This window comes from Mugil cephalus, chromosome 8, assembly GCF_022458985.1.
Source record: "Mugil cephalus isolate CIBA_MC_2020 chromosome 8, CIBA_Mcephalus_1.1, whole genome shotgun sequence".
Taxonomy (NCBI): Eukaryota; Metazoa; Chordata; class Actinopteri; order Mugiliformes; family Mugilidae; genus Mugil; species Mugil cephalus.
In genome coordinates, this window is record NC_061777.1 from 1,975,660 (window position 1) to 1,992,108 (window position 16,449).

The 16,449-nt window shown below is 42.1% G+C and overlaps 1 protein-coding gene across 3 annotated transcripts in view; it reads right to left on the reverse strand.

Annotated features, from left to right (window-relative positions):
• fras1 (Fraser extracellular matrix complex subunit 1) overlaps nucleotides 1–13,925 on the reverse strand; it is a 216,084-nt gene extending 202,159 nt beyond the window's left edge. For all 3 annotated transcript variants that reach the window (XM_047592667.1, XM_047592666.1, XM_047592665.1), the window contains exons 1-2: nucleotides 13,289–13,925; nucleotides 7,731–7,762 (exon numbers count right to left, since the gene is read on the reverse strand). In XM_047592667.1, the coding sequence (XP_047448623.1) occupies nucleotides 7,731–7,762; nucleotides 13,289–13,355 (99 nt within the window). In that variant the 5' untranslated portion in view covers nucleotides 13,356–13,925. The remainder of the gene's footprint in view (nucleotides 1–7,730; nucleotides 7,763–13,288) is intronic.
• Nucleotides 13,926–16,449: the final 2,524 nt, after the last annotated feature.

Consider the following 16,449-nt stretch of genomic DNA (forward strand, 5'->3'; position numbering starts at 1 on the left):
TCTTTTCCTGGGAATTCGAGAACCACCATCTTGTGTGTTTGGAGTCTGATAAGTTGATATCGATGCCCCGCCCACACTTCCTCCATCCTAATTTGTTTAATTAATATTACACTCTACTATACCTGCACCACTTACAAGGAAATGTTGGATTATACGCTGAACTTAAGTATTTTTTTCCATTTCTCTCAGTCGGCTTAGCAACTCGCAGCAACCGTGATGTCACATCCTGTTTCTATAGCATCAAATAACGAACTAAAACGAAACTTCTCTAAACTTCTCTTCATCTAAAATGACAGAAACCACCCTTGAAAAAAAAATATGTACGTATATTTGGTGTGTATTTTAGTGTTTCATTTTGGTCCAAGTCCCACCAGATACCATTCCTTCGTCCTGAGTCATTTTAAAGACCGGCTACTCATAGTGGATATTTTTCCGTCACTGCTCCAAAAAGCAGCACAGGGATGAGATAACAGCATGTCCAGACATTTTCAGGTCTCACTTACTATCTCTAAAGTAATTAGCATCAATGCGGTGATAAATGTGTTTAACATGTGTTCCTGGTTCTGATCCAGTGGAAGGTAGAGATCCATTAGAGACAGCAGCTGCTACCACTGAACATATGGTGGCGCTGCTGCTTATTTACACACACAAACAGAGACACATTATAATTAATCAAGGCGTCAACACAAGTACTTAAACATTTTCACTTGTGACTGGATTGACCAGGTCATGGGTTAAAGTCGAGGTCTGAACGCAGCCTCTGATGACAGAAACTAAACTCCTGCAGGGGACGTGGTGGTGCATTCAGAGGCGGGACGTGGTGGTGCATTCAGAGGCAGCACTGAGCCAGTTGGCAACAAAGCGACATCCAGTAAAACGTGTTTTTAGTTGTTCCGAGTGGCCACACTCTGCAGATTACCAGCTTCACGGGATCATTTTCTGTGTCAGAACGTGAAACTGATCGGGGACTGAAAGTAATTCACTTTTTATTATCGCGCGACAGTTGCTTTATGTGCTGCAGCCATTAAAACAAAATTTTCCCACACACTGAACCGTAACTGCAACCGTGCATCAGTTAAAGCAAGCAAGACAAAAAAAAAGAAAAAAACATTACCTTTTATAGTCTGTTATATTATAAAGACTCTACATGAGCAATAATTTAAGCAAATGTCTGCCAGTAAATGAGGTAACAAAATGCAGCCTGACTGAATGGGAGGATGGGAAATTTACAGAATCTGAGTGTGCGTCTGTGGAGACATTTACAAGCTGTGCACCAACCTGTGATGGAGCAGTTATCGGAGTTTGAGACTTTCATGTGGTGAACGTAGATGAGACAGAAGCCATGATGTTTTCAAGAAGTGCTGACCAAGCGCAAAATCTCCAAGTTGCCAAGGAACAGCCATTGAGCTGGTTCCGTCTTCTGGGTATTTCCACATTGATCAACACTTCTCTTTCAAACCCCATACATCAAACCTAGTCTCCAAACTCGAGGTAGACCTGGGCTTTTATTTTAGGAACAGGTCCTGTTCCCTAGGAAATATCTTCAGCCACCTGTTTATGCTCTCTGGACACTGTAGATCATTCAGTACCTTTACATGCACAGGAAAAAAGAGTTATTGCCTTAATCTGACATTAACTGGACAACTGGTCAACTAAGAAAAATCTGAATTCTCTTCATCCAACTAAAACATCCAGATAATATGATGCACCTGAGGGATAGCGCCATCTTTCTGCACCAGAAGTAGCGCACATATTGTGTAGCCGAACTATTATTCATCTGGTTGCTGTTTGAAATTCAGCAAATGGGATTTTCAAGTGGGCACCTCCCTTCACCGATGTTTTGTAAAATCAGGCCCACGACACCTCAAGAAGGTTTAACAGTGAGTTCCAGCGTCCTGGAGTCACCCTCCTCCATGCAGCCACCACGCAACCATGTGACTTCAAACCGAGAGATCAGCTTAGCCCTACTACTAACTACCAAAACTACTCAGCTAGCATCACCTTTAGCATGCTCCCCAGCAAGGATGTTTCCTCCTTAGCCACAGCCACTCACTTGCTCGCTCTGCTGCCAGGGACATGTTGTTTAATGCTACCCTCTCTTTTCTCCTGCTTCTGATGCCATCTCTGCATATCTAGCTCTCTTGGGCTCATTAGCCTCCTCAACTCTGTCTTCCCACGGGACAGTAAGCTCAACAAAATACACTACCTTCTCTACTTCCGACCACAACAGCTGGTCCAGTCTCAGTCGGGTGCTCGCTATCCATCTATCACTATCAGATTTGACTGGACACAATAGGAGGGTTCTTCCATTTCCAACCTCCTGATTTTACTTGTATGCTTGATGATGTGTGAATGATTGTAATTGCATTGTAATTCCAGGTCGTTTCTGCAAAAGAGATTCTCTATCTCAATGAGCTCACCTGGTTAAATAAAGGTCTCATGGAAAAAATGAAGCAGCTCCAGAAACTGAATCAACAACAGTGAGTTCTGATTGTAAAGTCTGACCTCTGACATCCAGCCTCTACAGGAGTTTTGGAGTCGTACCAAGACTTTAAACCGCAACCAACACGGCCTCAGCTCCTGTTTAGCTTAAAGCTTTGATAAATCCCAGCTCTGGCTCTTTGTAAACTTTGGTCGTTAATGCCTCTGTCCCCCTGGTGCTGCTCTCGAGGTGCCCTACATTTTCATTTTCTTCATGAACGGTGACTTGCAATGCCAGGAATTCGAGCCTTGAGGGGCAGGTGATACATTCGGACGTGGTGCTGCACGTAGCCGAGAGTGGCTGGACCTTCGCTGCACGCTTTCTCCGCAACACGTCGTCATCATGCGGCACTCCTTACCCACAATCCCCCTCAGCGTCATACTGCACAGCCAGAGTCCGCCTCTGGATATAGGAGGACTTATTTGTTCTACTTTACTGCAGCACAATGAACTAGTTTAGCAGAAACAATAAATCAGTGAATGCACCTGCTGACAAAAAGTTAATTAGCAACCATTTCCAATATTTGTTTAATCATGTGACAATGAAAGCAAAAGATATTTGTTTGTTTTGTGTCTAATGTGTGACGATCTGCTGCCTTCTCTCTTTCTAAAGTGATTTTTAATTGCATGTTTTTGAGTGGATTTGGGCTTTGATGAATTAATTAAGAACATTTTCATTTCTAAATCAAATCTCAACGGCTCCATCAGTACGTATCCGTTAATCGCCGTTTACAGACATAATTTGCCAAGACAAATTGACTCCAGTGGCGTTAAACATATTTGACGACACAATCCATCCCAGAGGGAGCGTTTCCTGTCGTCTGTTCAGACTCTGAGAGACACCTGTAGCCGTGTTTAGGGTTAGGGCTGGATCTGACGGGAGCTGACAGGACCAGGATGTTTAGGGTGACCCCCAGAGTGACGTGGCTCCATAGTCTGATTCCCTGGGCTTGCATCGGGGAGACCAGCTGACTGGTGAATGATTCAGGGAGGATGTGGAGCCTCAGCCAAGCACCATCTGCCCCGGCTCCTGCAGCTCGTCAGAAGAAACTCAACTAGCGGGAAGTTCTGATCAAAGCGAATCAATTCTGTCTTGAGTTAATCTTTTTAATCCAACTTTTTTCATCAATATGGATTTTTATTTTTTGAATTTACAGTATTTCTTTCATAAAATACTTAACACCGACACAAATATCTAATTTATAACCCACACTGACGGGAATCGAGGCTTCTTTCTAGTCATGCTCAGCGTGGTGCCTCCATCGCCGACACTAAAGCTCTTTTTTTTTTTGAAGTCACTAATTTTAGAATCAGGACAAATCTCCTGCAGATTGGCTGCAGTTTTACAGCTCAATGTTTCAGGAGATGGTGGAATACGGCTGATTCATAACCACTAACATCAACGATCAGGCTGTTTGAGGTTTGAGCGGTTCCTCGATCCGATTTCCCACATGGCTGCTGTCAAAAGAGCTTAACTTTAAATTCACTTTGAATCTGCAAAACAGGCACAACATATTGTCCCAGCCATCTGTGTGTCCACGTTTCCATTTCTTGTCCATCAAAAAAGAAAAAAAAAATGCAAGAGTTGCATTGTGCCATCCTGGTTACTGTTAATCTACACACACAGGCTAGAAACCACTTTCTGTGCATTAATGATTGAAGATCTGTGCAGCCTCGACTCCAGCTGTTCTGGAGCTACTTTCCCTTCATGAAGATTTCATCAGGCACATGTAAACATCTATAAAAAGACAATTAGAAACCTAGTTACCAGTTTGAAAACCATCGTAATAGCCAACACTGACAACTCTGATTATGGAAATTGGGTTTCAAGTCCTGAAGTTTATGTAAACGCAAGACGAATGTCTAAACCTAATGGTGCATTACATTTACCTCGCAGGTCAGAAGTCGGAGCTGGGAATGACGTCACACCCAAGTTATCGGCGTTCCAGTTACAGAAGTAGGAAAACAAGATGGCCGCCTCCATGAAAGTGTGTTCAATATTCACACAAGTTTTTACACAATTCTTGATGTTAACTAATATTATTTCTATGATGTTAAACTAAATTCAGGCTATTTAAGTTACACAAATTGTAAATGGAACAGGTAACTTGAACCAACTCGTGAATTTTTTACTAGAATTACTTGCAGTGATGAAATCTACATGACCACATGAGGCAGAAACTCTATGAAAATATTTAAAAGTTTTAATCATGGTAAAACATACACGATAAATGACAGTTTGCCACGATGGTGTTTGGCTCCGTTTTGGTTTTACCAGACTGTTGTTTTTAGCCGTTGTTAGCATGACATGGGCTTTTAGTTCACGTATGACACATGAAAAACATGAAAACTTTCTGAGTAGAAAATCCAACTTTGGGGGCGTTACAGTTGAAAATTTCAACTCGGAACTCGGAAATTCCGACTTCTGAGTAAAAATGGAATGCGCATAAGCATGATTATGGACCCAGAGGTTTCCCGAGAAATGAATTCATCTGGATCACGCGTGACTCCACCTAACTCAAAGTAGCATGTAGCCTAGCACGGCTAGCACCCAACCGTCACTCAAAGCAGCCACAGCCTCACTGCTGTCCTGTAACATTTTTAACGTGGAGGTGTTTACGGGGACTGAATCGCTTTCGGAGCCACTGGCCTCTAGTGGATAATCAGAGGAACTGCAGCTTTTGACACTTCCCAACGTTCAGCCTCGTAATGGTGCAGTTAGCTAGATGAAGAGTTAACGTACAAAACCAATCTTAGTTTAACCCTGACATAATTTATCTGCAGAAAAATGTGCAGCTCACATTTATAGCTGTGACAAATGTTCAGAACAAGCTTTGTTCGTGGACTCATGGAGCTGTTATTAAACGAAGACATTAAAGTCTGGAAACAGAAGAAGGAGGAAGTTTCTCGTGTGTGTGGGAAAGCGAACTTCAGAGACCTAAACATACAGAAAAAGGCCTGAAGGCTTCAGTTCAGACCTGCACTTTAATCTTTTTCCCCCCCTCCATTTGTTCCTATCTGCACGCCACTCCAGGTGTCACTTTGAACTCCAGGAGGCCTCACAGACTATGTTCGAACATGCTGGGACGACCCACCTGTCTCCCATGTCCTCTCCTTTTTTTTCCCCACAACCCCCCTTCTCCACCTCCTCCACCTCCTCCTCCTCTTCCCTCCTAAACACCGACTGAACCATTTGTCATTACATCGTTCGACCACAAATTATCCGCGTTTTTCAGGGCGGGAGGAGAAGTTTCGCAGCGAGGCAGGATGTGTTGGTGTGCATTTACAGGATTGGAGGGATGTTACTGCGCTTTGCTGTAATTATGCTCACGGCGCAGCAGGAAAGAAGCCGGCCTCATCGTTATTCTGCCTGGGAACCACAGCTCCACTGCAGAGGGCCGTGTTTAAGGCTTTTTAAGAGAGATTACCAGTTGTTGCAAGACACAACTGGTGTTTTTCTAAAGTGCAGCGCAGCAAATTTCATTCCTTTCTGCTTCAGGTTGGTACGATAACGGAAAGATTTCCTCAGGCTGAATATTCCCAACGTTCAACCTGTGCTGGTATTTAGCTGCATTTTTTTGTGTGTCTTTCCAATTAAATCCAGAAAAAGAACTGATAAAAAAAAAAGTGTATGCTGTTCAGCCAAAATATTATGACCACCTTTGAAGGAGGGTGCATTCACAGCATAGACTGTATATAAATATGGACTAAACGCGTCTCATCTGCCTTGCATTGGCCAAACTGATGCTATTTTTCCAGATATGGATGATATAGAGTTGGTATCAACGCCCCGCCCACATTTCCTCCAGATTCACTCACATTTTCGTTTCATGAACTCTACGCTCTGCCCTGCCTCCACCAGTTACCATTAAATGTTGGATTATACATTGTACTTATTTAATTGTTAATTCCAACTCTCACACTCACTTTACAGAGCAGTTTCTATCATGTCTTTACAGTCTATGGTTCACAACAGTATTTTTGCTCCAATCCAGAGACTAATCCGTACAGCATTTTACAGCGTTGCATTTAACGCTACGTTCTTGCAAACAGTTCTTTCTTTGGATTGGTCGTAATTTCGATTCAGGAAATCAATTGAAAGTGAAGCATCGGCAGCGAGAGTGAACATTTATAGCTGTTCTGCTGCAGCCAGACACTCATGAGGTAGACTACAGGAAGTCGGATCAGTCTGAGGACAACTTGCGTCTGGAAATCATCTTCAAATCAATCACCTTCTCTCTCTAACCGGGCTCAGCTCAGTTGATTTGTCCCAGAAAGATTTCTCTCTTTGTTGCATTCACAGCAAAGTCCCAGATGTGGAATCAACCTAATATTCTGCTAGCCTCTTTCCAAATATTTGAGGCTTTGCAGGTTCGTGGTTTATCTTTTATCATTCAACAAGAGCACCCTACTGTTCACTTGGTTTCTCGTACATCCCCAGACTCTGTGAGGAGAACATCTACTTTTCTGCAAGCTAAACTGTGCCTTTTCAAAATAAAGCTGAAAAACGTCAAATTAAAATGTTTGTTTGCTCATCCACAGTCTTGTCTAGTCTCCAGTTTCACAACAGTTATGTTTTTCCCGGGTCGGTGTGGAAGGACTGACCTCGACCTTGTTCTGCACCTGTGGGAGGAACTGGAAGGCTGCCAGACCTGCTCATCATCACACGGTAAATATTAAAAACTAAGCACCGAAAACTGGGAGAAATACTGGAGGAGAGCGCACCGGTTTGGGTTTACAAATTCCATCGGTGGAGGAATGAGGAGGCCACGCCTGGAGCCAAACACCTCAAACATTAAAACAGCCAGGAGGTGAGTATCCAGCAGCAGGGTTTAAAGAATAAAAAACAAAAGCACATCTCCCGAGCTAAAAACCCCGGAGGTTGGCCAGTGCCCAGAAATGAAACCTGTTACAAACTTCTGTCAGAGTCGTTGGTGGAGCAGCATGAGTTAGCAGCTCATCTGTGTCGGCCCCATCAGACTCTGTCATCGCCATTATCATCCACAAAGTCAGTATCCAGCATGCATTATAGATGAGAGACATCTCCTCAGCTACATCTCACACAACAAACGGATGTGCAGGAATCCCTACTGATATTACATATACACACTGGTGGTGCCCCTCCCTCCCCTCCCTTCATAATACATGAGCAAATCCCCGGGAGGATTTACAAGCAGAGCAAAGACAGAGAGGAAACTGCAACCAGCGATGGTCGAGAGGTGAAAAGAAGAAGTGTTGATGCAACCTACCGCATGCAGAGATCCCTCGTAGAGACAAGCACCTAGAGCGACACAGAGATAAAGAAACACAGCGTTAGAGAGTCGAATCATAATCACAGCGCTGGTATTGATGTGACATGAAAGCGTTTTTGCTTTTCTTCTCTCAGGGATTATGTAAATCTGTCATTATAATTCCTGCAGATGCTCAGGTCAACCAGCAGATCTGCCTGCTGGAGGATGAAGGAATCAATCAATTCCCGGCTCTGTGTGGGTTTCAGCGTGAGTTTCTGCAAGCCCTCGGTGTCGAGCACGCTGCCGAGTCTGAAAGTGATTAATACGTCTCTGCAACACTCAGGGAAAATGTCAGATGCATCCGGAACAGATCCCGAATCCTAATGGGTATAACAAATGTACAGACTCTTCCCGGCTTGAGGATGAAACACAGTTTTATATTTGCGTAGGTTTACTGGAGTTTGGGCTTTAATATTAAAAACTTGCTAAAGGACAAAACTTTCTCCCCTACATCAATTCTTACCAGGGAAAAGCTACTATTAAGTGGGACGCTACAAAGCTAGAAAGAGCTGCTATTGGCTTGGAGGCTAGGAATCTACCATTAGCTTGGAGACTACCAAGCTAGAAAGAGCTACAATGTTAGAAGGAGCTACTATTAGCTGGGAGGCTACAAGGGTGAAAAGAGCTACTTTTAGCTGGGAGGCTAGAAAGTAAGAATGCGCTAACATTAGCTGGGAGGCTACAAAGCTAGAAATGGAACTTTTAGCTGGGAGGCTAGAAAGTAAGAATGCGCTAACATTAACTGGGAGGCTACAAAGCTAAAATGGAACTTTTAGCTGGGAGGCTAGGAAGCTAGAAAGAGCTTCTATTAGCTGGCAGGTTACAAAGCTAAAAAGAGCTACTATTAGCTGGGAGGCTAGAAATCCTGGCACAGCACAGGAAAAAAAATGGAGTCACAAATGTTGACAACAGCCGACTGCTAGCTTGATGTGTCATGGCATTTAAACTTCACTTTCTTGGAGTGTGTATATCAGTGAGACACACATTACACAAGATAAGAACCCATACAGGATCTGGCATTAGCTGGGAAGCCATTAAGCTAAAGAAGAGCTACACCAGGCAGTAGCTGAGAGTTTGCAACGCTGCCTTTAAAGTCGACACGCCGAGACTGGGCAACAGAAAGCTCTGCTGTCAATAAAAGCTGAAGAGGTTCCTCTTTATCGTGGCCAACACATCACAGCGTGATCACGGGCCATTAGCATACTAATCCCTCCTCAGCTAACAAGAACAAGTAGCACTAAACCAAGATTACTTCACACTAAAGACGCTGAGTTGCTCATTAAGACAAACAAAGACACGTAACCAATGCCTCTTTAATGCCAAGATATGCTAACTGTAGCTAACTAGCTAACTTTAGCTTGATGTGCCAACATTTATCAGACAACTTCTCCACAAATAACATTAGAGACAACCCATCTACAGCAGGACCTGCAACATTAACATACATGCTAAGCTAAAGAAGTGCTGTTTGCCTGAGAAAAGCCCCTTGTAGCTAGCTGTTAGTACTCACATGCTTGGCTGCTTTTCAAGAATGCTTGAGTATGTTGATGGAACCCAGTGGGTAACTGGCTGCTAAAATGCTAACCTGTGAAACTAATGTTAACTTTAGCATTTGGCAAAAGCTAGTAGAAATCTTGAACCTACAAAGTTACACATTATTGTATTTAAACTCAAAAGCACAAACATTGCCCTTTAGCTTCAACACAACTCTCACCTGTGCTACCTGAACAACTGATTTAACTCCTCCCACTTCTGCTGCAATTCTACTGCTAGCCAATCGAAATCCAAATTGTTTTATCTCATTAAACTGAACATTTATATTTAGCGCCAGCAGTTGCCATATTATAAGTTTCAGATAATTATGCAATGCATGAAATGTCAAAGCGCCAGATGATTGTCTTGGCTCGTTTTTAGAGCTAAATGCTACGAAAACATGCCCAGACGGACAGACAGATGACTCAGCACTCACTGACTGACTGACTGACTGTCTGAGCCCCGTAACGCTGGGCTGCAGAAAAGTGAGACGCCTCAGGGGGAAAGTACAGCAAGAGGTAAACATTGACCATAATGATCGAAATGGGAAAACAAGGGTACAGTTACAGTTCTATTCTCATAAACGATGCCTGACAGCGACTCTGCACGGGAGGAGGAGGAGGAGGAGGAGGGGAAGATTACTCGCAGTGTAAAATCTGGCAGTTTAATCAGTTTGTGGCAGATACACAAAAATGGTTTACGTTGCAGTTCAGCCGCCAAAGAAATAAAAATCCAAAAACCAATTAACAGCCTCAGACTTGAAACAAGTTTCTGAGACGAGGCTTCAAATGACTCGTCACATTTAGTGTGTTCACAGCTTGATTGTGCACGTTTGCAAACAGGGCAACTTCTTTAAGGTGCATGGAAACAATTAAAATACAGACATAATTTGCTGCACTTGAAAAGCAGAACGTGTTCGTCGGACTTTGAAGACACTGCAGTTTCAAGACTCCATTGTTGTTTTTAAACTGTCATCAGCAACTAAAACTGGGGCAGGGCAACACCTCTGTCCTTGTTAAGGCTCATGTTCAAGTTTGTGAGCAGGAGTAGCTTTGAGGAAACTCTAAAAATGTGCATAATTTGAATGGTGTCTGGTACGTGGTGGACGGAATACACCTGATGTGAACCGACACTCATGTTTAGGTTTTAAAACCCACATTCCACCACAGTTTTCTCGTGATCAAACCTTAAACGTCTCATCAGCTCAGAGTAATAATAACAACTTAGAGGAGCAACTTCAGCAATTATTTACAGGATAGAGATCAGTATGTATCATTTAATGGGCATTGTTCATGCAGAACGAACATCCTTTGTGGTGTTCCCCAAGGTTCTTTCCTAGGGCCTCTCTTATTTTTGATTTATATAAATGATTTGCCAGGGGTTCCTTTTTACCTCTTTTATTTGCTGATGACACGATACTGATTGTATCACGTTGACATGCTGATTCTCTGTTTCAAAAAGCTGGAGGAATCTATCTCAGCATCTATTTCAAATTGGTTTTAGATGAACAAACTCTTTCTTGGCTCTTTTGTGCCAAAAATAAAAATTATTATAAAGGAAAATGCCCTAATTGTCTTGGACAATGTGACCTTAATTCAAGTTTCCCATATCAAATTGTTTAGAAGTCATTGTTGATGAGAAGTTAACATGGAAACCTCAAACTTTTATCTACAACATATCAACATATCGACATCAACTAATACCAAATTTGTGTATTTATGTACAAATTTATTAATTTAACTTACCAATTTACCAAGTGCTTTTCAAAACCTTTTTTTTTTTTCAATCTGATATTCACTCTTACTCCACTAGACAGTCTAAAAACATTCATCCATCGTCCTTTATGTCGGACTTCCTTAGCTTCCTTTAGACCATCTCTATGGAACAATCTCCCACCATCTCTTAAAGCATCCTCTTCACTGGTGATCTGTACACTATCGTTTTATTTTTAACATGTGTGCAAATAAACCCAACCAAGCAGCAGGCCTGCACACATTTGCGTTCGCTATTTGAATTTAGACGAATATATGATCAGAAATGCCGTCTTTCTCTTTCTCACGCTCACGACTTTTCTGCTCAAATCATCAGACAGTGAACGTTTGATGAGGCTGAGGAAGCAGGACCTGTTCTCAGCAGAGTCTGTTTCATCCCAGTGTTGCGTAGAAACTATTAAATTTCTCATTTAAAGGGTTTTTAAAAAGACTTCTAGTGTTCGTATTTAAACCTGCTGATTAGTAAAAGTTCAACAGAAGTTCCAACTCTCTAAAAGGCCTGACGACGGAGTGTGAAATATACGGCCCGCGGGCCAAAAGCCGCCCACCAGAGGGTCTAATCTGGCCTGCAGGATGAATTTGCAAGGTGTGAAAGTTACATAGGAGACTTCAATAAAACTTCAATAAAAAACTTGAATAGACTTCAGTAAACCAGTGTGAAATTTAATTTTTTTTAAAGGATTGTTTATTAAATGCAAACATTCTCCTAATCAACTTGCTCTTCTTTGAACTAAAGCAAAGGGAATGAATCTGGAGTTGTCGTCACTTATAAGTTCCTCTTATCTTACTGGTCCAGCCCCACCTGAGATCACATTGGGCCGAATGTGGCCCCCAAAATAAAATGAGTTTGACTCCCTGGTCTAGAGGGAAAAGACTGTGGAGATGTCACAAACCTATTTTTTTCTCTCTCTAAATGAATCAAAGCGCGAGAATAAGAACCGATTCGTGGATCAGTAGCGACATTCAGCTCTGCTGCAGACAGGACGAACCTTTAGCTCAGGAAACAAACACCTTAGTCAGAACTAGTTTAACTCTGCTTCACCAAATCAGAGCTTCAGGAGATTAAAACGGGTCCATGAGGTGACGACCTGGTTCAGAGCCTGATAGTAGCTGCGTTTTCATCAGAGTTTCTGGTTCTGGTCAAGCTAGAGAGTGACTTCACTTCACTGGTGACAGGGAAATGTTAAAAAAAAAGTGTTTCCATTGCAATTTTATGATACATTTTTATATCTATACGTCTGAAAAAACCTCATGAGAGCGTAAAAGTGTTTTAGATATTTGAGAGGTTTTTCTGAAGATATCCACAAACATTTAAGAGGAGCAACTTGGAGACATTTCGCCACAATTTCGAGGAGTTTCGAGACCTGGATGTCTGAGAACCTGCTCAGACAACTCTGCAGATCTTGGCTTTCAAACCTTTTACCCAGAAGATCTTCACAGTGTCGTCCTTTTGATTCAACCTGCAGCACCTGAACATTTACAACAGGTTTCCCTCTCTGTAAAAGTTTCATTAAAGAGAATCTGTGGCCGGTGGCCCGGACTCTTTCTGCAGGTACGAGATCAACGAGGTGAAGCTTTGCTCAGTCACAGCTGAACTGAAGCTGCTTTGGTCCGAGCTCCTGGTGCAGCGTAACTCCTCTGATGGGATTAATGCAGCTGACACCGAGGCCACGATCAGGAAGTGGCGAGGAGACGACGGGTTCAAACCATGAGCTGCTTGAACCAGGCCTCACTCACCCTCATGAAACTTAACTTAAACTACTTAAACTTTAACTTTTAGGCTTCTCTCTGCAGGAGACACCGTCACTGATAAAGTTGGGCCCAGTTTTAAGAGTCTTCCTCACATGCACATCATCTACAGAATCTGTCCTCTCCAACATAAACACTTAAACCTCCACCTGCTTGTGAAGATGCTCTCTTTAAATTTAACACTTTTCTATAAACGTAACACTTTTGTGTTACTGGGAAACACTGTAAAGTGTGCTTGTTGTTGGGCCACCCTGCAGGGCTCCTTCAGAGAGCTCCAGCTGCTTCATTACTCCACATTACACTGACTGGTGCTTGGAAATAGTTTGACAGAGACGCTTCTCGGTGTCCTGCTGTGTTTCTGCGCGCGGTTTGAAGACGCGAGTCTAAATGTGACCACATCCAGCGGCTCTAATGTCAAAAACCCACATGACACAACTAAAAAAGAGAGCAAACAATACCCACCGTGGATCCCGCGGGGGGCGGTGAGGATCCCGGCCAGAGCGCACACACATATCCACCACGCAGCCATGGTCGGAACCAAAGAGAATATTAAATCCAAATCCAGTCGAGGAGGAGGAGGAAGGAGGAGAAAGTGTGTCCGTGTGTCTCTAGCTCGGATCAACGCGCTCCTCTTTGCGCATAACTGACGCTCCGGGAAACGAACGGAAAAGATCCAGGAGTGAGAGACGGAGCGCGCCGGTGTCCTGGTCCTGGTCCTGGTCCTGGGCGCTGCGCTCCGGGCTGGAATGCGGCTCAGTCACGAAAGCCTGGAAGGAGTCTGAGAGGATCACCTCCTTCTTCTGCGCTCCCTCGCCACATAAAACAAAAAAAAAAAAAATCCAAATAAATCACAAAACGTAAGGTGGCTCGTCCTCTACCCTGCAGCAGGAGGAGGAGCAGGAGGAGGAGGAGCAGGAGGAGGAGGAGCAGGGGGAGCGGGAGCCGTTTAGAAGCGGAGGCGCATGAGGAGGTCAGAGTTTCCTGCGCTCCTGCAGCGAATGTTTCAACTCACTTCTCACCGGCGGAGCGCTTCTCTTCTTGTCTCTCCCCTTCCTCTCCACTCCTCTCCACTCCCCCCCGACTTCTTCCCCTCTCTCTCTCTCTCTCTCTCTCTCTCTCTCTCTCTCTCCAGGAGGACGTCCCACCTCCTCCTCCTCCTCCTCCTCCTAATCTGACCCTCTGACGGTCTCTCTGCTCGGATTAAAACATGAGGCACAGAACTCGGATCATCTGAGGGATTCGTCGTTTTAATCCCATTTGCAGCTTTTACACAAAAAAATAAAATAAAATATTCCCACATGTAGTGTATGTGCCCCGACCCCGTTAATATAGTCACCTAGGATTAATATGAGGTCTCCTTTACTCCTTTATATGGTGCTGTTGTTGCTATGAGCCTCTTTCAGGGACTTTATTGTGACTTCCTCTCACATCAGGACTCTTACTGAACGCTCTCTGGGCTAATTGGCCTCTAATTAACTCAGATTATTCACATCATAAAGCAGAGGTCAGGAGCACCAGGGCTGGAGGCATGACTCAGCCTTAACATTATGACCACCCGGGTGTGGAGCTCATTAGCAGCTACATCATTTCTTAATCAACGTGTTACATCTGGACTCAGATCTGGTTTGAATCTGGAGTAAATCAGGGAATCCTGTCCCCATGAGAGGGTGGACATGGTCTTCGTCCCAAAATAGGAAAGCGACATAAAACAAACATCAGCTCTGAGGAGAAACTGTTCACTTTGATTCTTTGGTTCTTTCCAGAGAATCTGAGTCATTCACTTCACTGTCAGTGGTCATAATGTTGTGGCTGATCTAGTGTTGTTCAATAAAATGTCACTATTTATCCCCAAAAGAAACATCTTTATGCATCGGAGTTAAATCACAGAGAAGAAAAGTCTGGAGAGATTTAGTTACAGTTTAAAAGTTAATTCAGATTCAACACATATTCTTTTATTATTACACTCAGAGTCATATGAGACATAAATTATTCAAATGACTTAAACAAAAAAATCCCCCAATGACATAAAATGTGTAAATTTTGACCTTTGACCTCTACTGAAAGTGTTCAGAACAGAGAGAAATGTATAAGAATAAGTAGGAATAAATACAGGTGGCTATGATAATACACTTATTCTCAGCACAGTGGGAAGTTACTGCACATGATGAGTCCAAAGAGAAATATATAAAGAAATAAGCACCAGTATATGAAGGGAACATGAGTTATTGCTCAATATTAGTGTAAATATGGATCATCTCCCCAAGTCATGACACACACTCAACAAACAGATGTTCCTAGACTTAAAAAATAAAAAAATAAATACTCATTAATATAATGAACAGAAAATAAAATGTTTAAAAATGTATCACATCAAAAAAGAAGCAACAGGTTTTTTAAAGTTTAAAGACGTTTAAGTTCTTTATTGAGTCTTTGTGCTGTTCCAAACTTGTGGTCTCTGGGTTTAATCTGGGCTCAGATTCCTCAGGGTCACGTGGGGGTTAACCTCATCTCCCATCAGACTCTTTTGTCTGCTGCCAAAAACCAGGATCAGCATCAGTTTTCATTCCTCCTGTTGGAGCCTGTCGGTTCCTCCTGGTACCGATTGTTCCTGTTACATCAGGAGGTCGGATCATGAGCTGAAGTTCTTCTCGAGGCTGGAAAACGTTTCTCTGAACATGTCTCCGCTCTTATCGCCGCCCGAGGTTTTTAATCAGGGCGGCTGCAGAGTGTTGAATGAAATTATTACTGTGAAATGTGGAGCAGGAGGAAAGTGGCCGATAAGCTGAAGGGAGGAGGAACTCACTGGCCACTTCATTAGGTACGCCACTTCATTAGGTACGCCAGTGACAAGATAAATGTTCAGGGTTCCTTCCTCTGAAAATGATCTTCAGAGAGAAAGTAGTAAAAATAGAATGGGTTCATTAGTCTGTCAAAGGTTCACATGTGTCAAAATATCTTAATACGACTAAACTAGGGCTCAGAAATGAATCCCCCGACATTAAACAGAACAGAACAAGGTTTATGGAACCAGTCGTTCCAAAATATGGATCATCTCCTCAAGTCATGACGCGCACACGTAAAAACAGCTGTTTTTAGACTTGGAAGATTAAAAATAAAATAAAATACCCCAGTAAATGATTAAAAACCACTAATAAAAATAAAAATATGAGAAGATAGGTTAAAATAAAAAATAAAATATCACAACAACATATTAAATACCACTAATAAAAATAAAAATATGAGAAGATAGGTAAAAATAAATAAAAATAAAATTTGCATTAAAAAGAACTAATAAAAAGAAAATTATGAGAAGATAGTTAAAATAAAAAATAAAATACCACAATAACCTATTAAATACCACTAATAAAAATAAAAATATGAGAAAAAAATGTTTAAAAAAAAAAAAAAAAATTGTCCATTAACTTATTGAGAACCACAAATAAAAGTAAAAATAAAGAAAAAAAAGAAAATAGTTAAAATATAAAATAATTTCAAAATAAAATAAAAAAAATAAAATAAAATAAAGTAAAATAAAATAAAATAAAATAAAATACCCCACTAACATGAAATGTGTAAATTTCCTTTCAAATCAAATGAAATCAGTTTATTTATAAAGCACATTT